At 57.2% G+C, this 23,270-nt stretch overlaps 1 protein-coding gene across 1 annotated transcript; it reads right to left on the bottom strand.

The window, feature by feature from the left end:
- Positions 1 to 465: 465 nt before the first annotated feature.
- MNX1 (motor neuron and pancreas homeobox 1) lies at positions 466 to 5,929 on the bottom strand. Its single transcript, XM_047763500.1, has 3 exons — positions 4,913 to 5,929; positions 1,894 to 2,054; positions 466 to 1,103 (listed from the first exon to the last, which is right to left on the bottom strand). Exons 1-3 carry the CDS (start codon positions 5,610 to 5,612, stop codon positions 750 to 752), a joined length of 1,215 nt encoding a protein of 404 aa, XP_047619456.1. The 5' UTR covers positions 5,613 to 5,929; the 3' UTR covers positions 466 to 749.
- Between the last annotated feature and the right edge of the window lie 17,341 nt (positions 5,930 to 23,270).

Here is a 23,270-nt window from a genome sequence, read left to right as displayed (position 1 = left end):
GGCCCCCGGCAGGTACTTTTACCGACCCTGGGTCCCTGCGACTCCGCAGCCGCCAGAATCAAGTGTCCCACCGGCCTCAGGACCCAGAGAAGGAGGCCGTCCCTTCCGCCCCATCATTTGCACAACAAAGATAGTAAAGACCGCTTTGACGGCCGTCCCCCCACCCCCCGCCACAGAGCTGCCTTCTTGTCCAGTAAAAAAGCAATTTATTTTACATTCCATCGTGGGCGATGGGAGAAGCTAAATGATAATTTAGCATGCGTTAAGTAGACGTTTCTTTATATATTTATATATAAATACAATATACAAAAATAAAGACAGTACAGTTTTGAGATTTCTAGCAGGTGGAACGCTCATGACATCAAGATCCCCCCCCCCACGATACAGAAGCAGAAAACGGTTTTTCTTTTTTCAATACTCAGGAGAATGGCGTTTCCAGAAACGGTTTCAAGTTTCCGCGATCCAGAGGGTTTACCACCGCAGGTTTCGGGGGGCCTTCTCCTTTGGGCAGAGGGGAGCAGGAAGGCTTCCAGAGATTGGTTCTTCTCCGAAACACCTCCCCCAACGCAAACCAAATGAAATTAAAGCGGTCAAGTTTGAACCTGCCGGGCTTCCGCCCTTGAGGAGCAGACAGGTGCTGTGGCCCGAAAGGGCACCCGCCGGCCTGGGCCGCCTCTGCTCGGCGAGCCTGGGGGGCACGAGAGAGGCCAGGGCGCACCCTCGCCGACAGCGCACGGGCCGCCAGGCCCCTACTGGGGCGGAGGCTGGTGGCCAGGCCGAGGGAGCGGCGAGTCGGCCCCGGAGGAGCCGTCGGACGCGGCGTGCGTGCTGGCGCCGTTGCTGTACGGGAAGGGGTCCTCGTCGTCGTCGTCGTCGTCCTCCTCCTCCGGGTCACTGTCCCTCAAGTCCCTCAGGCGGCGGCCGCTGCCCTTGTCCCCGGGCGCCGGCGGCCCCAGCAGCTCCTCATCCCCGGGGTCCTCGGCGCCGCCGCCTTTGCCGGCGCCCCCGCCGCCCTTCTGCTTCTCGGCCTCCTGCGCCGCCTGCTCTTTGGCCTTCTTGCTGCGCTTCCACTTCATCCGTCGGTTCTGGAACCAGATCTTCACCTGCGGGCACAAGCGGCGTTGAGAAGGCGGCCACCTCCATCCCTGCCGCCTGTCCATCCCCCTGCAGGTAGGCTTGCCTCCCTAGCTAGGCCTGAGAGCGGGGTTCCCCTTAGAGGACTCAAGGTGGGGGGGCGGAAGGCGCCCCCCACCCGGCACAAGGGCAAAATGCAAAGGAGGAGAGGGGCCCTGAGGAAGCTCCACCTGCGACCCCCACCCCTGTGTCTTCTACCAGTTTGCTCCGTCTGCAGGGGAGGGGCCAGGGCAGCTACAGACCAGTCAGTAAATCTTGCGGGAAGGAAATTTCTCTGATGTGGCCTGGGGACCACCTGCTCCAGAATGGAGGGGAGCCCAAATTCCTGGGTCCACCCAATCCAGCTGAATCAGACTCTGGGAGAGTAACGCTGGCTGGGCTATAAATCCACACCCGAGAGGTCTAATAGGGGCAGCTCCAGTTGCCAGGGGAGGTCAAGGGTCAAGAGGGCAGAGGTGAGGCGTTCCCATCGTGGCTCGGTGGAAGCAAGTCTGATCAGTATCCATGAGGACGCAGGTTCAATCCCTGGCCTCGCTCCGTGGGTTAAGGATTCGGCATTGCCGTGAGCTGTGGTGTACGCTGCAGACGCGGCTTGCATCCTGCATTGCTGTGGCTGTGGTGTAGGCCTGCAGCGGTAGCTCTGATGCGACCCCTAGCCTGGAAACTTCCATATGCTGCAGGTGCGGCCCTAAAAGGACAAAAAAAAAAAGGAGGAGTCCCCTGGGAGGCCAGAATGTGTTAAGGTGGGAAGCGGCGCACCTGGGTCTCTGTGAGCATTAGCGAGGTGGCCACCTCAAAGCGCTTGGGCCGAGACAGGTACTTGTTGAGCTTGAACTGGTGCTCCAGCTCGAGCAGCTGCTGGCTGGTGAAGGCGGTGCGGGGCCGGCGACACTTCCCCAGGAGGTTGGACTGCGCCTGGGCTAGGGTGGGAGAGGGGCGTGAGGCCAGCAGCCGATGTCCATCCGTGGCCCACTCCACCCAGCGCCTGCTATGGCCCTCATGCCACACTGCCCCCTGCAGAGACTGCTCTTTCTTCCAGGTCAGCACCCCCTCCCCAAAGAGGCCCTGGAGCCTAGCTTTGGGCTTCATGGGGCCAAATCTTTTTATCCCAGACGGGGCCTGGGTGTCCCAATGAAAGAACCCTTCAGCCAGGTGCGCCCTCTGCACCTGCGGGGACATGGGTAGGAAGCCTGTGGACAGAAAGGCAAGAAGCAGAGACCCGGGGACAAACCTTGTCCCTTCTCCTGGCACCTTCCCCAGCTCAGTGGCACCTTCCCCAGCTCAGGCCCTAATCCACACGGGCCCCAGAATCACTTCCTGCCTCTTCCCACCAGCCCAGGGCAGAGAAGTGCCGCCTCCCTAAGTTCCAAAGGACTGGAAGGAGAAAAGGGGGAGAGAGAGGAAGGGAAAAAGGACCAAATCCTGCACTTAAAGAGGTGTCTTCGTCAGAAGCACCCCCCCCGCCCCGCCCCCGTGAAATATTTTGGGGACAGCCCCGCCCAGGGTGCAGCAGGGCAGCGCGCGGGGCGGCTGGAAGCCTTTCAGGCAATTCTCATTCTGCAAATTAAAGGCCTGGGCGCTGGGGGATCCGGCTTTCTAGGTGTTCAGGAGGTCTCTCAGCTTTATTTACATAATTTCACACGGTTACATCACAGAGAAGTTTATGACCTCAAAACGAGACTTTCCTTGATTTCCCAGGAGCCTGACAAGTGTTAGACAATAAAAGAAAGGAAAGGAAAGAGGCCAGCCCGGCAGCCGGGCAGGCCGGGCTCGGGCTCCCCTGGGCCAGGCAATTTGCTTTATGGAAAGGCCCACGCCCCCTGCTTTAGTTAAACAAGGCCCCGAATTCCCAACTTGACAATACATTAGAACTTTAATTAAAACCCTGGCTCCGAAGGGACCATTTGGGAAATGGCCATCCAGTGACTGAGACACCAATTAAAGGAAACCAAACAGGTTTTCCAGCCACCAGAGGAGGGACTCTCAGAACACACTGTCGCGTGGTCGCCTGCAGATGATTGCCTTTTAGGAGTCAGTGTTCAGGTTCTTTTTCCCAACTGAACGCTGGCTGGGTTTTGATTCCGCCACGTCTGGGTCCAGATTAGGACCAGGCGATGGGTGAGGTGTGTTGGCAGAGGGATGCGGCTCTAATTGATTGATTTTCTGGGCCACCTTGGGCCCCACGCAGGCCTGAGAACACAGCCTGGTGTAGGCCAGGAACCCAGTGGCCTGGGGAGGCCAGTGTGGAGGTCACCCCCCTGACACACACACACACACACACACACACAACAGTGAGAGACTAAGCCTGCCAGGCTCTGGGAATGCAGGTCACAATATAAACTGTGTGGGGTGGCTTTCCATCAGAAGGGGTTTGCTGGGCTCGGAGGCCAGGCCCAGAAGGGTGCCCAGGCTTTGGCTGACACGGGATCAGCAGTTCAGATATGCCCGAAGCTGCAGCCCGCAAACTAAGAGGCGAGAGCTTGCTGTCCCCCTTCTTTGGCCTGGGGTCCCAGGGGCGATGCCAAGGAAAGGGACGTGTGGCCATTAGGGCCTTCTGGGCGCTGAGCTGGGAACAGCCTGGGGTGGCCGCTGGCAAACAGCGCACATGCTGGGATTTTCTCACCACGCTGTGACTTCTCCAGCCTTCTGGGATCCTAGCTTTTCTCTGTTTAGTCACAACGGTAGCTTCTAGCAGAGGAATCTGAATTCTGGCAAATGTTTATTTCTGTTTTCTTTTTTCGCATTTTTCCCCCTCCCATGCCTGCATCCCCCCAGTCTAAATAAACCCACTCAAACGGAAACAATGGGGTCTCTTTGTTTGGGTGTTTGGCCGAAGGCGGAAAGCCTCCTGCATCTTTCTCTGAGCGGAGCCCGGCCGGGGCGAGCGGCCGGAGATCCAGACACCCGGGAACTCCAGTTCTGTGCTCCCGCGCAGGGAAAGCGGGCCAGGCCCAGGCCCGGGAGAGACCTGTCTCGCCGGGGGTGGCATGGCCAGCCCAACGGCGCTGCGTTCTTGGGGAGGGGTTCGAGCCACTGAGCGCCCCGAATTCAGAGGCAGGCACCTGCTGCGTAGAACCTCTGAGAGGCTGTACCTGAAGGAGGGCGCACCTCCCGGCTGGCTGGAGCGTGCCGCCTCTCGGTTCAAGTCAGGCCATGCACCTCTGGGCATCGCGGCCGTGACCCAGGGCCCTTCCAGAGGCAGGCAGAGTCCCGCAAAGGGCCTGGAGCTCTCCCCGGCCCCTGACTTGCGCCCCTGGGCCTCTTGAAGCTCGTTTCTTTCGCTATTCTTGGATTGCCCCCTCTCCCTGGAAGGACCAGAGGTCTCTCCAGAACCCAGAGTGCGGGGCTGGCAAGTCCATTACCCCGAAGATAAGCCCCTGGTTTCGGTGGCCCCTAATTCCCAGGCATGCCTAGCTCAGGGCGCTCTTCGGCTCGCCTTCCCCCAGCACTTCCTTCTTCTCTAGCCTGCCGGTTAATCATTAGATTGTAGTCTCACACCTCCAGCTGTCCCTTCCCGCTAAGAGAGGAAGGGAAGCAAGGCCCGCGCGCGTGGCCATTTTAATAATCCGCTGACAATCCCACACCGCGCAGCCCGCACGAGTCCTTGCAGGCCCCGGGCGGAGCCGGGGTGGCTTCGCGGCGCTTCCACAGCCCACTCGGAACAGGGAGCCAGGGAAGGAGGTGCCAGGTGGAGGAGGATGCGCGGGAGAACCTTCTGCCAGTACTCCCTCCCGGTTTCCTCCTTCCCACGCCCAGGCCCGGGCTGCGCGGTACTCACAGTTGAAGTCGGGCATCTTGGGCAGGACCATGCCCGCGGTGGACGCACGCAACCACTGGTCCAGCTGGAAGGTGCCGGCGCCCAGCTTGATGGGGTCGGCGGGGTGCGCGGGGTGTGCGCCCTGCACCTGCGGGTACGAGTAGGCGAGCGCCGGGTGCTGCCCCGCCAGCGCGGCGGCCGCCGCCGCCGCCGAGTAGCCGTAGACTGGGTGGCCGTAGAGCGCCGCCTGCGCTGGGAGTCCCGCGCCGCCCTGCGCGCCCCCCGGGTGCAGCCCCAGCGCCAGGCCCCCCGCGGCGGCGGCGGCGGCAGCGGCCGCTGCAGCGGCGGCGGCGCCGGGGTGCGCGTGGTGGTGGGGCCCCCCGGGCCCGCCACCGGCGCCGCCCGCCCCGCTGCCCGCGCCGCCCGCGCCCAGGAAGCCGGGTTTGGGCAGCAGGGCGCAGTGCGCGGCCAGGAGGCGCGGCGGCGAAGGGCTCTTGGCGCGCAGGCGGTCGGCGGGCGCCGCGGGTGGCTCTGAGGAAGCGGGGCTGCAGCTGCCGCTCGCCGCGCCGCTCGCCGCCCCGCCGCTGCCACCGCCACCCGGGCCAGCTGCGGCGGCAGCGAGCGACGTGACCAGGGCCAGCGGCGCGGTCTGCGCCGAGGCCGCTCGCGGGGGGTCCACGGCCAGCAGCGCGTCGATGCGGAAATTTTTGGATTTTTCCATCAGCTCGTTAGGGGCTGGCGATCGGGGCCGGATGGTGGGTGACGCGGCCGCGTGCCGGCTCGCGGAGTCTGTGCGTGGCGGTGGCAAGCCCCAGGGCTCGGTATTGTTATGATTATTTGCCAATAATCAAAGTCGCCGCCGGAAACTCAGCTGAGGGTGACCATGGTCCCAGCGCCTCCTCCGTGCAGGCCCCGCCCCGGGCGGCGCTCACTCGCGCTCGCACAAACTCCCACGCGAGTGCTCGGCGCGCCGGGGCCGGAGAGCCCGGCTCAGCGCTGCAGCCCGCAGGCGACCGCGCCGAGGCCGCTGGCGCCGTGCTGGGGACCCGCGCCCCTCCGCGCACTTGAAGCGCAGCGCGGCCGCCTATTGGCGCGCGCGGCGGGGGCTCGGGGAGGGGCTCCGGCCCCGCCATTGGCCGAGGGGCGCACCTGTCACCGTCCGGTCGCCCGCCGCCCCGCCCCTGCGCCGCGGGGTCCTAAACAGCCCAGGGTGCTGAGCCGAGAAGGCGGGGCGGGCACCGCGACGGGGGCTGGGAGACAGGGAGGCCCAACCGGGTGCAGGCTCCCGCTCCTGCGGGGGCTGAGCGGGGCCGGCCGCTGGCAACCTCCGGTGTCCGCGTGGGGCCCCCTGCCCGAATCCAGCCCGCGACACACGCTGTTCCGCTCTGGGCTCGCGTCACCTACAGCCAGCAGCGTGCGTCCTCTCCCTCCTCCTCGCCAGCACTTGAGTTTGTCCGCTTCTGCGAGGGGAGACCGCGCTGCTTCCAGATCTAGCAGCTCCGCTCGGCGAAGGCAGCCTAACGAAGCCCGTTCCGGGCCCCCAAACCCCTGCTCCTGGGTCTCCAGGATGCACCCGAGCGGTTCGTGTTCCTGCCTCCAGCCCCTCACCTCCTCTGGGAAGCTCTGCGCGGTTCAGGTGTCGTGGGGGGCGGGGCGTGCCCTCCGGAGGAAGCGCTCGCCTTCCACCCCTCCTGGCTTCAGCCCTCCAGGGTCAAGGTGAGAAGGCAGAGTCTGGGCCTTCGAGACCTAGGTCGGCTTGGAGGCGTCGCCCACCCTCGTAGAGCGGGTCCCAGATTACCGAGCTCTTCCTCTCTGCCGAGGGATGGGCGTCGGGGGATGGGGCGGCACCTATCTCGGCCCTGGAAGGCCCTGGGGGCGTCATCTGACCCTGCTGGCCCCGGGCCCCGGGCCCCAGGCAGGAAAGTGTGTTCAGCTCCTGGAAAAAAAAAAAAAAAAAAAAAGGGTTTCCCTTGAGCAAGGGAATGGGACGGGAAGCCAGACTTCACCTCTGCCCCATCACACGCTGTCCCGTATTCACAGTGGAAATACTTCCAAGGGCCTTTTTTTTGGAAGCAGGAAGAATCCACTTGCAGGTGGAGTCGTCCAGCGACCGCTACCATCAGGCTTTGTCAATAGCTCTTTTATTTATTTATTTATTTTTATTTTTTTTTGTCTTTTGTCTTTTTAGGGCTGCACCTGCACCATATGGAGGTTCCCAGGCTAGGGGTCGAATCGGAGCTGTAGCCGCCGGCCTACGCCAGAGCCACAGCAACGTGGGATCTAAGCCACGTCTGCGACCTACACCACAGCTCATGGCAACGCCAGATCCTTAACCTGCTGAGCAAGGCCAGGGACCGAACCTGCAACCTCATGGTTCCTAGTCGGATTCGTTAACCACTGCGCCACGATGGGAACTCCTGTCAATAGCTCTTTTAGACCCACCTGTCTTCCAGACAGATGTGAGACTTCGAGAAGGAACTCAGGTTCGGGAATCCTGGCTTCCTGTGCGGGTCGGAGGTGAAGAAAGGACAGGAAGGGGCTGTGGGAGGGGCAGAGGACCAAAAAACAAACAAACAAAAAAACCCCAAACAAACAAACCCCCCCCAAAAAAACCCCAAAACAGTAACAGGGCCAAGTAAACTTTAAAATTAGCAGGTCAGGTTGCTTCCAGAGGACTCTTAAAGGTAAGTAAGGGGCCAAATTGTTTGCCTTCCAAAGGCTTTTACCCAGATGAGAGGCTATGGCATTGATGCCTTGGGCGAGCTGTGTTGCCTTTTCCTTGTAACAGAGTACTGGTTGGAAGATTAGGAGGATAGCAGTGGATAAGCGACAGCGGCCCGGAATCAATGCTACACAGCTTTGCAAAGACCAACATTAACTTGCAAATCGAAATGCCAGCATTTGCATGGTGTTATCCCCATCTCTCGCGCACGTCTTGGTGGGGGTTGAAAGGCAGTCCTGCCTCTAAGTGGAGAGAGGGGTATGCTCACATCTCTTGAACACCTGCCATGTGCCATGAGCTTTCGAGAATTATCTCCCTTAACCTTCGCTATAACCCCAGATGGAGGGTTTTAGCATCTCCTTTTCACAGAGTACAGATTCAAAGAGGTGAGACGCTCATCCCAGCAAACTGTTAAACCTCAGAGGTTGATGGAGACCTGGAGTGACCACAGGGGCCTCGCAGTTCCTACCTGCCGCCCTCAGTGTTCCCAGTGTCCCCAGCCCTGTTCCCCTTCCCCTCAGTCCCCCTCTGGGGAAGGGGGGGGGCGCTTACAAAGACACCTGAGATTAGCCACCTGTTCTGAGCAGGAGATCCTTCACCCTTGAGGTAGGATAAAAATGTCTCGGCTGCCACTGTACTGCCACAGGACAGGGGGGCAAGCATGGTCCCCACCTCTGATGGGTCCAGGTCTCATCCCCGCTCCCTCCTCCATCTGCTGCAGCATCCGCTGGCCCTGAGGGGCAGAGGTTTAGGAGGCCGGGGCAGGGGGGTGACTGCAAACGAAATTTCCCAAGATTGATCATGGAGAGACTGGCGCCCCTCTCGCCTGCCTGGAATGGCCAGTGTCAGGGTTCGTTTAGCTGGCAACCTAGACTTCATAGATCACTCCATCTTTTTCAAGAAAATCAGCCTTTTTTTAATATGGCTCTGGCAGGAATTCACATCACCCTTTTGGGGTTCTATAGTAACCTTGCTCCCAAACTCCCCTAAATCCCCACCTCCCCTCCACTTCTACTCTGCCTAGGAGAGCCCTTCCTGAGCGCACAGATCAGACCCTGTATGTGGGACCCGGCTGGAGCAGGTTCACCTGGACCTTCCACGTCCACACCACCCTTGGATCCAAGGGAGACTAAGTCTGCCTACCCTGGGTCCTGGCCCTGGCTGCCTCTCTAGATGCAGCCTGATTCCAGTTGTAGAATTTCCTTTATTTTGATGGATTCCAGTTTCTTTGTCTAGAAAAGTCAGGGGTAGAGGAAATGGACTCCACAGGGCAAAAGGACTATTTAAAGTGATCATACGCCCTGCTTATGTTAAGAATAAGGTAATGCGTATTACAAAGTCTCTGGGAAAAGAGGAGGGGAGAGACAGAGGAAGAGGTCTCAGGAGGTGGGGTCTTTGTGTGGTTTATGATGTGTGAAGCTGAGTACACTGGGGACTCTTCCTGTTTCCAGCATCTGTATTGATCCAGCCCAGCTGGCTTTGAAGGTTTGGGGCAAACAGGAGCAGGGCTTGGTCTTGGGAACGGCTGAAGCTAGAGATCAAAGGTCTGGCCTGAGAGGTACTCCCAAGCTCGGTCTCCAGGTGCCTGGGGACAGCACGCCACCCTGGGACCAGGGGCTCTGTTTCCCAAGGGAAGCAGCGTGGAAAGCCCGGTCACCTACAACCAAGGTGGCTCCCAACCTGGGCCCTCCCCTCCCATCAGGCATCCTTTTCTCTTTCTGTAGAGCCTTCCTTTGAGACACTGAATACCTACTGCCTGCACTCACCCGTTCGTTCTCCCTCTCCTTAGAAAGGAGAACTGGTGGTTTTTACAAACACCTGTAAAAGTTGTCATCCATGTCTATTCACGTCTGGAATGATACACGCGGAGTTGGGATAAAGCTGAAATAGTCACATCCTCAGCTGATGGCAGGCAGCCCTCTTTCTTTATCATACATGCATTGCTTCCTTCCCTGTGAGGCTCTGCAAGGCACACAGAGCTGGGGACATGAAGGCCACTCTGGACGGCAGGCTCCGGAGCAGCCTGAAAAGTGACTTTCTCTGGGAACCCCACCTTCCCAGAACGTGGAGTTCCCGGAACTGAGGCTGGGCTTGTGCGGGTGATTTTGCCTGACCTGCAAAAAACGGGTCTCCTTGAGGAATCGGGCGGGGGATGCTAGGGAACCGACCTCCCGAGGTCAGGACCTAAGTTCTCGAGGTGGGGGGGGGGGTGGGACTGGAACCCAGACAGTCCAGTTACTCTGCAAAGATACCGGTCTATGGACCTTCGGGTCTGCCGCCAGGGGAGTCGCGGGAGGCCGGAGGGAGAGCATCCAGGGCCGCCCGGGAGAGCGACGGGGCCTGGGGGCGAGGCGAGGGAGGGGCTGGGGTCACCGGAAGGGAGCGCGGGGGAGGGGCGGCTCTCGCAGGTGTCCCCGCGCCCCTCCCCCAGCAGAGCCCCGAGGGCAAAGGTATCGCTAGTTAGCGCCGCCCTTTGATCCGCTGCCTTCCTCGCCACCGCCACCCGGGCGCTCGCTCGGCGTTTTTAAAGGGCTCTGGACAGAGTGGGGCCCCGCGGACGCGCTCCGACCCCAGCCCGCGCCCTTTCCTGCCGCCCCTCCGGGTCGGCCTCACCCCGCGCACCCCGCTTCGTGTCCCCCTTTCAGAGCGCGCCTTCCCCGATGACCCTTCCCGCGCTGGCGGGGCGGTGGAGGGGGGGGTGGTTCCTGGAGTGGCGGGTCTGCCCCTCTCGCCGCGACGCAGCCCCAAAGCGGGGCTCGCTGCCCAGGGCTCGCTCAGAAGTCGGGGCGCAGCTGGGTTTCCATTTCTGACTGTCAAACAATCCAGCAACCTGCGGGCCTTCTAGTTTTTGGAACGTTCCTCCAGATCCAAAAATAGCTGTTATGCTGGGACCTGGGGCACCCTCCCAGCTTCCCTGCCACCAAAGGGAAGGGACAGGTCTGGCGGTGCCCGGCTCAGAGCCTGGGTTCCGGGAGGGGTCCCTCTTCCCCTGCGGGTCTCCTGATCCAGGGTAGGAAGGCATTTCTAGCCTCTTGTGTTGCACAGACTCAAAGCCCCTGGGTCACCAAGGGAAACAATGTCTCCCCAAGAATTTGGGGGTGGGGAGGAATCTCATTTGAGCCCCTTTAATCACACGGGGAGGGGGGAACAATCCCCACCCCTCAACGGAGATGAGAAACTTCCCCAAGAAGACTAGATTTTTGCTAGAGGATTTGAATTGAACCGAATTGACTGGCAGGGTCACACAGTGCCCGCCGCTAAATGCTATCAGAAATGCGGTATGTGGCACAGACACCTGCAACGCCGGCTTTTGCTGACTACGGCAGCGGGGGCCCAGGGAGGGGAGGGACCCCTCTTCAAACCATCACTCACTGGACCATCGGGTCTGGGAGTGAGTCCTGTGCTGCGGAGGTGCCTTCTTTTAAGACTGAGAACAATGCTTCTGCTTTGGGAGAACCTGGCTTTCCAGTCTCCCAGGGACCGTGTCTGCTCATCCAAGACTGGCTTTGTAAGGCATCCCTCCCCACCCCCCCACCCCCTCCCCGGAGGGAGGAGGAGAGTCAGGTGTCCCATCCGTCCGTCTGCCCCCCCCCCCCAGAGCTGCACCAGCCAGCCAGTGTTTCCCCGACCCCCCCCCGACCCCCCCCCCCCCCCCCCCCCCCGGTCTGGGCTGTGACCACCGACCCATAGGCCGAGAGGGGTGGGCACAACAACACAGGGAAGAAGCCCCAACACACAAAAGACCTGCCTGGCGGCGTTTTAAGGCTTCAGCGTGTGAACTTTTTAGTGCACTGGGACTCGAAATTATGGCTGAGTAGGAGCGTGCTAATGTCCACATCCAAGGTGGATAATGGCAGGAAGTTGTTGCTAATTGGTCAATTTAGTAGTTGCTGAGGTGGCAGAAGCTGAGGCTGCTAGAGGCAGAGGGGGGAGAGAGGGAGAAAGAGCGAGAGATGGAAAGAGGGAGAGAGAGGGAGGAGAGGGGGACAGCACGAGATTTCTTCCTAATGGGACTTCCCAGAGCTGCCAGATGTTCCCCAAGACGGGCAAATGTTGCCTGGGTCAGGTTCATTGCTGACAGCCCTGCCCCAGCCTCTCCCGACAGGTGCACACTCAAGGCCCCAGGGTGGACCTCAGGCTTGGGGCGGACTTGGGGCGATTGTACTTGCAAATGGGGGGCTGGTTTACCAGGCATGCCATCCTCAGGGTCCCCTGCCTTTCTTTCTTTCTCTTTCTCTCTTTCTTTCCTTTTGTTTTTTTGCCATTTCTTGGGCCGCTCCCCCGGCATATGGAGGTTCCCAGGCTAGGGGTCGAATCGGAGCTGTAGCCACCGGCCTACGCCACAGCCATAGCAACTCGGGATCCAAGCCATGTCTGCGACCTACACCACAGCTCACAGCAACGCCGGCTCCTTCATCCTCTGAGCAAGGCCAGGGATCAAACCCGCAACCTCATGGTTCCTAGACAGATTCGTTAACCACTGAGCCACGACGGGAACTCCTGCCCTGCCTTTCTTAGGGCAGTCTCTTTCCCCCCCTGCCCCCCCACCCCCGATAGCGCAGCTTCCCCCCCCCACCCCGTGCATGTTTTCTAAGTGAGGTTGGGTGGGACGTGGTCATCATGGCAACTTGTGAGTCAGGGACTCCCTGCACCTCCCCCCCCCCACGTGAACAGGGAATATTTCACTTCCGGGGTTAGCTGAGGCCCTGAGAAGGGCTGGTAGCAAGTAGAGTGGGGGAGGGGAAGGGGGGGCCAGATTTTCCAGCCCCCACTTGTGCCAGGGTGTCCAAATTTTGAGTGTTTCGATCCATCATAAGTGTCGGTGAGAAAAACATGGTCATGCCCCCATCTTACAGTCGGGCAAACTGAGGCCCTGAGAAATCAAGGCACATTGCTCCAGGATCCGCAGCAAAGGAGCCAGGCTCTGGTTCAAGTCCTGCAGGCGGGCCTTACTTCAGACCATACCTTGTTCCATGAGTCTCCTCACTGCGTGGGCATCTCGTAACGCTTTGTCCCACGTGGCCTTTGATCCAGCCAGGCTCCAACCTGTGGAACCTCACAGTGGCTCGGAGGTGTCTGCCTTCCTTCTTCCTGACACCTGCTGGCCCAAAGCTTTTCCTCTCTTTCCTGCACACAGGCCCCCCTGTCCCCAACAGAGACTGTGGGGGTGGGGGGCGGGGGTGGAGGCCTGAGGACCCCCCCTCCCGGGGGCACTCCCTTCCCCCAGTCTCAGGGGCCTTGTGCTGCGGGCAGGATAATTTGGCTAATGAACTCCTTAAAGGGCCCCTGGTGACCCGCCTGGCCTCCCCTCGGCCCATCTGGGAAATTCCATTGAAAGGCTGGAAAGGGTCCTTGGTCCCCCGCCACCACCACCACCGTCTGTCGCTGCAGGAGGCGTGCACCCCGTGACGCAGAGCCCCTTACATTAAAATAATTACTCGGAGGAACAGGTGGCCCACTCTGGGCTCCCGGCCGCCAGGGGAGGGGAGCGGCCTGCCCAAGGGAGGGAGGGTCAGGCCTGAGGTCCGGAGATGGACCTGCCAGGTCAGCGGGCTGTCCCCAGGACGCCGGGCTTCTGAGACCTCACATGAGCGGGAGGCCAGGGACAGCACCCAGGGAGCCCCGGCCGCCCAGGCGCAGGGGACCAGCGGTACCTGGCCACCTGCATCAGGGGGCCGGAGTTCCCGGGGGCGGGAGCCGGGCACAGTCATGAACCCGCACCCTGCGGCTAGGAGGTTGGAGCACATTCTCACCTCGGGGCCACGCGGGAGACCAAGCAGGGCGCGGCAGAGGTGGCTGGCGCTGGTGTGCGTGCTTCTGCGTGTGCACACTTGGACGGGGCACCCGTGTGCCCGCCCAGGAGGCGCCCTCCAGCATCGGCCCTCGCAAGCGCCGATTTCCAGGCCCGGTGGCGGGGAAGGAGGTCCCCGCTGTGCTGCTAAAAAGAGCAGAGCAGCGCAGCCCAGGCGCCCGGCCAAGCCTATTGCCAAAAACACATAATCCCCTGCGACATTCTGTAAATGAGATAATGATACATAAACCCGGTGATAGATGTGCGTGCCTGGGATGTCTTCTCTAAATTAGCTGCTCACATCGACTGCTAATAATGGTGAGTTTATGAAAGCAATTTCAGTGCAAAATGCGAGAGGGTCTTCTTACTCTAATCAGCCTGCCTCGGTTAATGGATGAGGGGGTCAGGCTGAGAATTATTGACACGCCCCTGCCCTTAACCTGTTTCCCAATAAAGCTGATTAGTTTTTGTCAATTCATCAGCTAACCACTCTTGCTGGAACTGCATCAAAGCCTTATTTGCTCAGGGGAAATCAACAAGTCACAGATCAGCTCCATTAAGGGGCTGCAGATCCAGGCCAGTCTGGGGGGCCGGGGGACGCCCCCACCAACCTCACACTCTCCCCAGCCCAGGCACCCAAAGCGGCTGTCGGCGGCATTGGCTTCCCCTAAACTCCAAGGACCTCGGATGAATGTAGCAAAGTCGATGGGTCTGAAGACGCCCTTGTTCTTTCTCAAAGGTCGGAGGAGAGGCCTCTGCAGCCCCGAGCCTTAGGTTCCCTGGCCTGGACTCTGGCTGGCCAGTTGGGGCGGGTCACCTTAGAGGGGGAGGGGAATGTCACAGGAGGCAAGGAGGGCTCGTGACCCAGGGCTGCATGTCCCTCCTATTTGTCATCCCCACCCCATGCCCACCTCTCCGGAGACCCACCCTGCTCAGACGGAAAGGGACGGAAAGCGAAGAGAGCGGACCCCAGATTCTGTCTGAGCTTAGACAACAGGCAGAAAGTTGGTATTTGGGCAGAACTGCACCTGCACCCAGGGCTTCCCCTGACCTTGCTTAGCGACCTCAGCAAGTGCGTGAGAGAGGGCACCAGCTGCCAGGGGGTGCACCTGGGTTGAGTGTCTTGAGTTGCTACCCCCACCTGTGCCCCAGGTGAGCTGGCTGCACAGGAGGACCTCTGGGCCTCTGGCTCCTACAGGCATGAGGGGCAGATCCGCTGCCCACTGGAGGTGACCTTGGCGCCCCGGCTGGAAGGCGAGGAAGAAAACGCGTGCTGTCTCTTTAAGCCCCTGGCCACTGCCGCCTCCCGGCCCATCCCCCCTCAATTTAATTTCATTAAAACAGAGCATGAATATTTCTATTAAACCTAAAATGAAATATGAAGCCATTTAGACTCTGCCTGCACCAATCACCCAGATTTATGACTTTTATTCATCACATCAAGAGCTTGGAAAAATGAATTTTCTTCACCCAGGAAGGAAATAAAACCTCAGCCTTGGTCATTTCCAGAAAGCTGTTAATTTGACCATGTGGTAATTACTTTCACAATTAACTAAAATACAAATCAACTTGACAAATTGGGCTAGTTTATATATTAATTAGCCTGCTTAAATTTATTCATTATGAAAAGACAATTTAGGGGGACCTGCGGTGTCTGTTTTATTGCAATAAATTATTGTTAGGAAATGGGGCTAATAAAATATCTTAATATTTAAGGATATTGTATATACGCGGGGGTGGGGAGAAGCTTTATTGACAATTTCATTTTCCAATTAGTAATTTTGTTGTAATATATCTGTGAACCTGGGACTCCCCGGGAGCAGAGGCAGGATCCTCCTCGCCTGGGGCTGCGGCTGGTCTGAGCTGTGGGAAGAGGAAGGAGAGAATCCAGCGAGGGCCGGCCTCGGACCAGCTGCAAACACGGGGTCACGATGGGCACGTCCGCGCACGGGCTCCGAACGCCGGCCGGGCGCTGGCTCCGGGGTCTTCCTCCCGCGCGGGCACGGGGGCTGATTTAATAGAATGTCGATAGAATCATTCGATGCCTTTTAGCTTGTGATCTTTATAAATGTCCCTCTATTAAATTAGAAAATGATTCTCTTCTCGTTTAATTGTATTCTTTCGTTTCTTATTTCCAATTAATTAGTCCTATCGACGTTGCAATATTTTAAGTGACTCGAGTCCGTTTCCAGTTAGAATATATGGGTCAGCACATGCAATTTTATACCCGACAGAACTATATAATGTGGGTTTTAACTACTCGTCCCTCATCTGTCTTGAATATCTGGCCGGAATGGGCCGCCGCCGGCCGCCTGGACGGTAGGTGGGCACCGCGCAGGCCCCCGAAGGCTCCTCCTCCGAACCCCGGGGCCTTGACCTGGAATTCCCTCGAGTTTCCTTCTGCTCCAGGCCGGGTAGCCCCGCGGTTGGGAGCCCTGCGCCCTCCCCACCCCCTCCCCGCGGCCACGGCGCCCTGGGTGGGCGGGTTCTGGGTGCCCCCCCATCCCCCGTCGCTGGCTCCTGCTGTTCCACCGCCGCCCACCTCCCTGCTGCCTTGAAAGACTAGACTCAAGCTCAGAAAATGGCTTGGACCAGTCGCCCTCTCCAGCCGCCTCGACCTCCTCAAGGGAGGGATGCCCACACCGAGGGGAGGGCACCTGTCCTCGACGGCAGCAGCGTTCATTTCCCCGCAACCGTCTTAACCGAGGTGGGATCCGCCTTTCTTCATTAATTAACTCATTTCTCCCGAGAAGATTCCTGCGGCTGCCACTTTATGCCAGCTCCCCTCCCCTTGGGCGGAGCTGCTAGGGTTATCTGGGACACACGGCCCCTCACCTAGGCCCCCCGCACCCCCCATCCCCACTGCATCCCTGACCCTCATCCCCCACTTCTCCCCACACTCCCCAACCCCCCAACCCCTGCCCGCAGAGCAACAAGTGGGGGCTGCAGACCTGCTCAGCCGCAGAAGAGAGGTGTGGGGGGTGGGGCGGGGCCCAGCCCTTTTCCTGCCCACCCCCCACGACCCTGCTCAGCCGCCCCACCCTTCCCTTGGCCGTGGCTCTGGTTGAATCCCTGCAGCAGTCAATCAGCGTGCATCCCCAGCCCACCGCACCCCACCCCTCCGGAGACCCAGCCTGCTCAGCAGCGGGTGCTGCTTCCAGAAGCCTTCTCTAGGCTTAAGGCTTGAGGGCTGGCAGGGAGGTTTCCTGCAGCCAGAATCTGAGGGGCCCTTAGCCCCTGCCTTCCTGCTCCCAGGGGAAGGAAGTTAGAAACCTATTTTGTGGATTTCTTTTCTTCTTCTTGGCCAGAGGGAGGCCTGCGGAAGTAGTTCCCAGGCCAGGGATGGAACTGGAGCCACAGCAGTGCTGGCTCGCTGTGATGACAGCGGAACCGTGGAGCCCCCAGGGACCTCCCCTACTTTGGGTGCATCTAACCACCTGATTCTTCCCTCCCCACAACGTAGAGGGGGACGTTCCCCCCAAATAGTCCCCTAGGCACCTCTGGTTTCTTCCCCAGAGCAAAGAGCTCCCCACTGTCTCCTCAAAGTCTCTGTCTGAAAAGTGGGAACCCGAGGCCGCTGAGGGCTGTGGCTGTCCCCGCCCTCCTCCCACCGTCCCACAGGGACCTCATGCCCCCTCCTCCAAACACAGAGGGGTCCCTCCCTGCAGGGGAGGGCGATTGGGGGCATTTAACATTCTTGTGAGTCTGGACCTTGGGACCCTGGGAAGCCAGATCAGAGGAGTTAGAGTCTCCCCCAGGGTCCTGTTGTGGAGCTGGCACCTGTGACCAACTCCCAGCTCTAGCTCCTTGCACAGATCGCCCCTCTGCAGGGAAGAGCTGCTTGTGACGCCTGCTCCAGGCATGCAGAGATCGTCACAGCAGGGCATCTTTGGAGGGGACAGGAGCATTTACATGGAGCTGGAGCCCATTCCTTCTGCAGCTCTGGTTGAGATGGGGTGGGCTGAGATCTGGAGGGATCCTGGACCCGCTCTTCCTGGTGGGTGGGGTGGGGGTGGGGTGGCGCAAAGGATTCATCCTACATCCCCGAAAGCCGGAATGCGCTCAGCCTCTCCCTCTGGTTTTTAGCCAGGACCCGCTACTGACAAGCTGGGGGGGGGGGGGAACCGTCCTTGGGCATAAGAGAGCCCTCGATGGTAAAATCTGTTAGGTCTGCCAGGCTCCCTCGTCCAGATGGGGGTGAGGGCCATGCCTGGGCAAAATGGTGGGTTTTGTTTTCATCTCTGCTGCCCAGTCTCATCGTTGTCAGAGCGATGGCCTGAGATAGGCCAGCCACAGGTAGCCTCTCAAAGTGGGATTTCTGCCACACCAGTATGTGAGGGCCCACGGAGATGGCACAGTCTGAAATTACACACACCCACACACACACACACACACCCCCCCCACACATATGCGCACTCGAGCACACACACGCACACACGTATCTCACTCAGTGGCTGGAGGGAGGAGTCCAGCACCCACTCCCTCGCTCCAAGGAAGGACATTCACAGGTACCTTTTCTGATCTCTTGGCCCCAAATAGGCTATTTCACATGAACCAAGTCAGCACAAACTGATTAAGCCACTTTGCAGAACTGGCTTGCCACTAGGGGGTAAAGTAGTAGCTTAAAATACCTTTCTGTGCTTAAGGAACTTAATTCCTTTCCAGGGGAGGAAAAGGCATGTACAGGTGAAATAGAAACACCATCGGAGTTCCCGTCGTGGCTCAGCAGTTAGTGAACCTGATAGCATTCATGAGGATGTGGGTTCGATCCCTGGCCTTGCTCAGTGGGTTAAGGATCCGGCGTTGCCGTGAGCTGTGGTGTAGGTGGCAGACGTGGCTCAGATCCCGCATTGCTGTGGCTGTGGTGTAAGTTAGTGGCTGCAGCTCTGATTAGACCCCTAGCCCGGGAACTTCCATATGCTGCAGGTGTGGCCCTAAAATACAAAAAAAAAAAAAAAAAAAAAGGCGGAAAGACCATCAACTGTTTACAATAAGCTAGGGGAATATGTGGGGGCAGTGCTTGGTGGGAGGCAGACCTGCAACTTTATGTCTGCTGGGGGTATCGTAGACCGACCTCCCCAGGGCCCCTCCCCAGGAAAGAGCCTCAGGCTGCAGGGCACACAGTGTCAAAATCTTGTTTTTCTCTGCATCATACCATAAGCGGATGACTAGTTCTGCTCTAACCCTGGTTTTTCATGCTATTAATTATTTCCATGGCAATTTGCTTAGTTTCCTTGGGTCTCAATTCTATCATCTGTGAAAAACGTATTTTTCCATATCCATCCTCACAGAATTATAACGATCATACAGTGATCAAACAGAAGGGAATCTTTTTTAAATTTGTGGGGGTTTAATATGACAGGAGCCCAGTGGAGACTGGGTCATTTAGGTGGCTGGAGCATCTAGAACAGTCTGCCGCATGTGGTCCTATGCCCATTTTAAAGGGGAGAAAGTGGTGCTTGAGGATATTGGTTGCTTTGTCCACGAACCATACATCTGGCAAGTGGCAGAGCCAGGATTTGAACCTAGACACTGTGTGGCCCAAAGCTCAGCTCCTCTGTGCTCATCACTGTGCCTGCCACAGCTGGATGGCTCTCAACAGAACTGTCTTTAAAGCAGAAGTCTGTATCCTGTCCTCGGACCTCGTAGCAGGGGACGTGCCATGGTGCAAGGGTTGACCTGTCCGCGGGATAAAGTTTCACATCACTGATAAAAACCCTGGTACCACTGCTCCTTCAACCATGCAGGAGCCCGACCTCAACCACCAACACACTGGAAGGACCCACCAGGCATAGCGCAGGGGGCGGTGAGGACACAGAGGGGGCCATGGATGCAACGCAGGGACAAGTCGCTGGGAAAATCAGCGAGTGCTAGGGCCCTCTGAGGCCAGCAAGGGGTTATAAAGCTATGCCTTGGGGTGGGAGGAGGCGGGCAGAACGGGAAGGGAAGGCAGCTGGAGAACCTCAGGCTGTTCGCCGTGTCACATATTAAGTGTAGCCAGATTAAATAAGGAAGTGGTTCCCAATACTGGTAGGTAAATATTAAGCAGAAAGACAATTCGAGATAAAAAATTTAAAGCCAAAATAAGAGCCACAGAGGTACGAGCCAGAAAACCAACACCATCACCAATGGGGGGAAGAGACCGATGTTTTAAAATCTTTGGAATGGCCTCTGGCCATGGGGACCCCGGGGAGTCTGCAGCCGGCCTTCTGTCCCCAGCCCAGTGCACCTCGCCAGGAGGCAGGTCCTACCAGCAGCGGGGAGGCGGTGACCCCTTGAGAAAGGCAGGTACCCCCTGACTTAGGGAATTGACTGAGGCGGGAGCTAGTAAAACCTGAGCTAGAGAAAGTCAGGCATCCAGCAGGTGGGGAACGAGAGGGGGGCATGGGATTCAGGCCAAGGTAATTGTGGACTGCTGCCAAATGTGAGGTGACGAGCCTCAGTGTTTGTCTGGGGGACATTAAAATACCATGAATCATTGACAAGAAACCAAACAGTGCTGGATCTATATAACCATCTGAACCCATATCGCTCCAAGTAAAATCAAATTAGAAGCCTTCCTCCAATTAGATTATATGCAAACGTGTGCACAGAGCACAAATAGTGACACTCCTGGTTCCCAGGCGGCCCGCACCTTACACCCCGCAAACGCAGATACTCGTAAGCACGCCGTCTCAACACCCAGGTTGTGTCAACAGTCCCCCGCTAGATAATAAATATGAGACGCAGCGCACACTGCTTTTAATTGCATCGATAAACCGGGATTAACCCCCAAGGCAGCCTTCACTATTGCAATTAAATGTCCTCAAATAAATTGTTTCCTCAATAAGCAAATGGAAGGGGCTGTGTTTGCCCTGAATAATAACAGGTGTAATATTTTACCGGCTAAAGTTAAGTATTAAGTGGAATCGCTTGCTGCCCTGATTTACTCCCTGAGATCGGAAAGTCATTTTTCATACGTCCGGGGCCGCTTCGGTACTGTATAAACAGCTAATAATGCACTAAATCAACCCAGCTCGACCTTGCATTTCACCTAAAGCCACCAGGCCTTGAAAAACCTGGCACCGAGGGGCCTCGAGAGTCAAGAGAACAGAAGCCGCCCTGGCAGGGGCTGAGGGGCGGCTTTGGGGTTTTGTCTTCAGCTTTCTAGGATTGGAAAGTTCAGAAGTCTATGAAAACCCACGGAGCCACGCAACAATCCCATAGCTCTTTCTGGACATGCATGCCTGTTGGGTTTTCTGGCTGGAGTAGAGCAAGCTAGAAGCAAGACCAAGGTGCCTGCCTGCCACCATCATGGGCTTAGGCTCCCTTCATTGGTAAACTTGCACAGGTAATTCTCTTTTTAAATTGAAGAAGAGTCAGTTTACAATGCTGTGTTCATTTCTGCAGCCCAGCAGAGTGATTCAGTTATATATGTATACACATATCTATTTTTTTCACATTCTTTCCCCTTATAGGCTATTATAAGATACTGACTATACTTCTGTGTTATATACAGTAAATTCTTTTTTGTTGTTTTTTCTAGGGTAGTTTTTTGTTTGTTTGTTTGTTTGTTTGTTTGTTTGTTTTGCTTTTTAGGGCTGCGTTCATCACTTACGGAAGTTTCCAAGCACAGCCGCAGCAATGCAGGATCCGAGCTGCATCTGCAACCTACATCACAGCTCACGGCCAGGCTGGATCCCCAACACACTTGAGCGAGGCCAGGGATAGAACCCGCATCCTCGTGGATTCCAGGTGGATTTGTTTTTGCTGCGCCACAACGGGAACTCCCAGGCCCTTGTCGTTTATCTGTTTTATGCACAGAAGTGGGAATCGGTTAACCCCACACTCCTAACTTATCCCTCCCACCAACTCTGCAGCCAGAGGGCGCGGCAAGATTCATGCAAAGTCCTGCAAGGGAAACACCTGCAGCCGAGGACTCTGCTCAGGGGGTTCTTCTGGCCGTCACTCTCCTTTGGTCCCAGGAACGCTCACCTCATTTTGGTGTTTGGTGGAGCCGGGGTAGGCTTTTCAGGCTTTGATGACCACAGGCAGATTCCAGTCTCTGTGTGTGGCCCTTTAGTCTAAGGCAGCAGACAGGGGAGCCAGGGTGAAGCGTCTTGGGAAGCTGGGGGTGAGACTCCTACTGATTCTCAAATAACTAGGATCTATTCTTCCAGAGTCAAATCAAACACACTAATGTGCTTTTTTTCTTGTCTTTTCTAGGGCTGCACCCTCGGCATATGGAGGTTCCCAGGCTCGGGGTCTAATCAGAGCCGTAGCTGCCGGCCTACACCAGGGCCACAGCAGCACAGGATCCCAGCCGCATCTGGAACCTACACCATAGCTCACGGCAACGCCGGATCCTTAACCCACAGAGCGAGATCAGGGATCAAACCCGCAACCTCATGGTTCCTAGTCGGATTCGTTAACCCCTGCGCCACAACGGGAACTCCACAGTAGTGTTCTTACTCTGTCATAATGTAGGCCAGCATCTTCCGAATGGTGAGTTGTGCGTTCCAGGGACCGCTACAATGTACCAACTACTGGTTGTGCATTTTATTTGGTCTTTGTGACTATTCCTGTTCTTTTCCTCTGATTCCCTAACAAATATCTAGGAATAAGAAATTGTAATCCAAGCATTTTGGCGTCATTATAAATATACTTTAATAGATTTATTTGTGTGTGACCTTTCTCTGATTCATTTAGTCATTTAAAAAACGTTGCAGAGTTCCCGTCCGTGGTGCAGCAGAAACGAATCCAACTAGGAACCATGAGGTTGCGGGTTCGATCCCTGGTCTTGCTCAGTGGGTTAAGGATCCGGTGTTGCCATGAGCTGTGGTGTAGGTCACAGATGTGGCTCGATCTGGCGTTGCTGTGGCTCTGGCGTAGGCTGGCAGCAACAGCTTTGATTAGACCCCTTAGCCAGGGAACCTCCATATGCTGCAGGTGCAGCCCTATAAAGACAAAAAAGGCAAAAGAAAAGAAAAGAAAAAGAAAAAGAAAAAACTTTGCAACATGAAGGCCTTCTCATTTTTCTCTATAAACCTTATGCTTGCATACGAAATTGTATTTTAAAATAATGCATTGCTTTTTTTTTTTTTTGGCTTTTTAGGGCTGCGCACATGGTATATGGAAGTTCCCAGGCTAGGGGTCAAATTGGAGCTGTAGCCACTGGCCTACACCACAGCCACAGCAACGCCAGATCTGAGCCGCATCTGCAATCTACGCCAGAGTTCATGGCAATGCCGGATCCTTAACCCACTAAGTAAGGTCAGGGATTGAACCCGTGTCCTCATGGATACTAGTCGGGTTTGTTACCACTGAGCCACAGTGGAAACCCCTCTTTTTTTTTTGGCCATGCCTTTCACATGTGGAAGTTCCTGGGCCAGGTTTAGAACCTGCACCACAGCAGCGACAACGCCAGATTCTTATTGCTGATCACTGGGGAGCCTTTTTTTTTTTTTTTAGGGCCGCACCTACAGAATATGGAGGTTCCCAGGCTAGGGGTTGAATCAGAGCTACAGCTGCTGGCTGGCTCCACAGCCCCGGCAACACGGGATCTTAGCCACCTCTGAGACCTACACCACAGCTTGTGGCAATGCCAGGTTGTTAACCCACAGAGTGAGGCCAGAGATCGAACCCACAAACACTATGTCAGATTCTTACCCCACTGAGCCACGATGGGAACTCCTGCGTTGTTTTTTTTCAATCAGTCCAATACACACTGCACATCTAGTCCACGTGGGAGAGAGAGCACACATGCAGGACTGAGGGGAGAAAATTCCATTCCAACCAGAGATCTGAAGACTTCGTTAGGTGGCCTCACAGAAAAAATACACGAGACATCTCTCAGGCTTCTACTACATTGAAACCATCCGAAAGCT

This window comes from Phacochoerus africanus, chromosome 16 (assembly GCF_016906955.1).
Source record: "Phacochoerus africanus isolate WHEZ1 chromosome 16, ROS_Pafr_v1, whole genome shotgun sequence".
NCBI lineage: Eukaryota > Metazoa > Chordata > Mammalia > Artiodactyla > Suidae > Phacochoerus > Phacochoerus africanus.
This window is presented reverse-complemented; position numbering and strand designations above follow the sequence as displayed.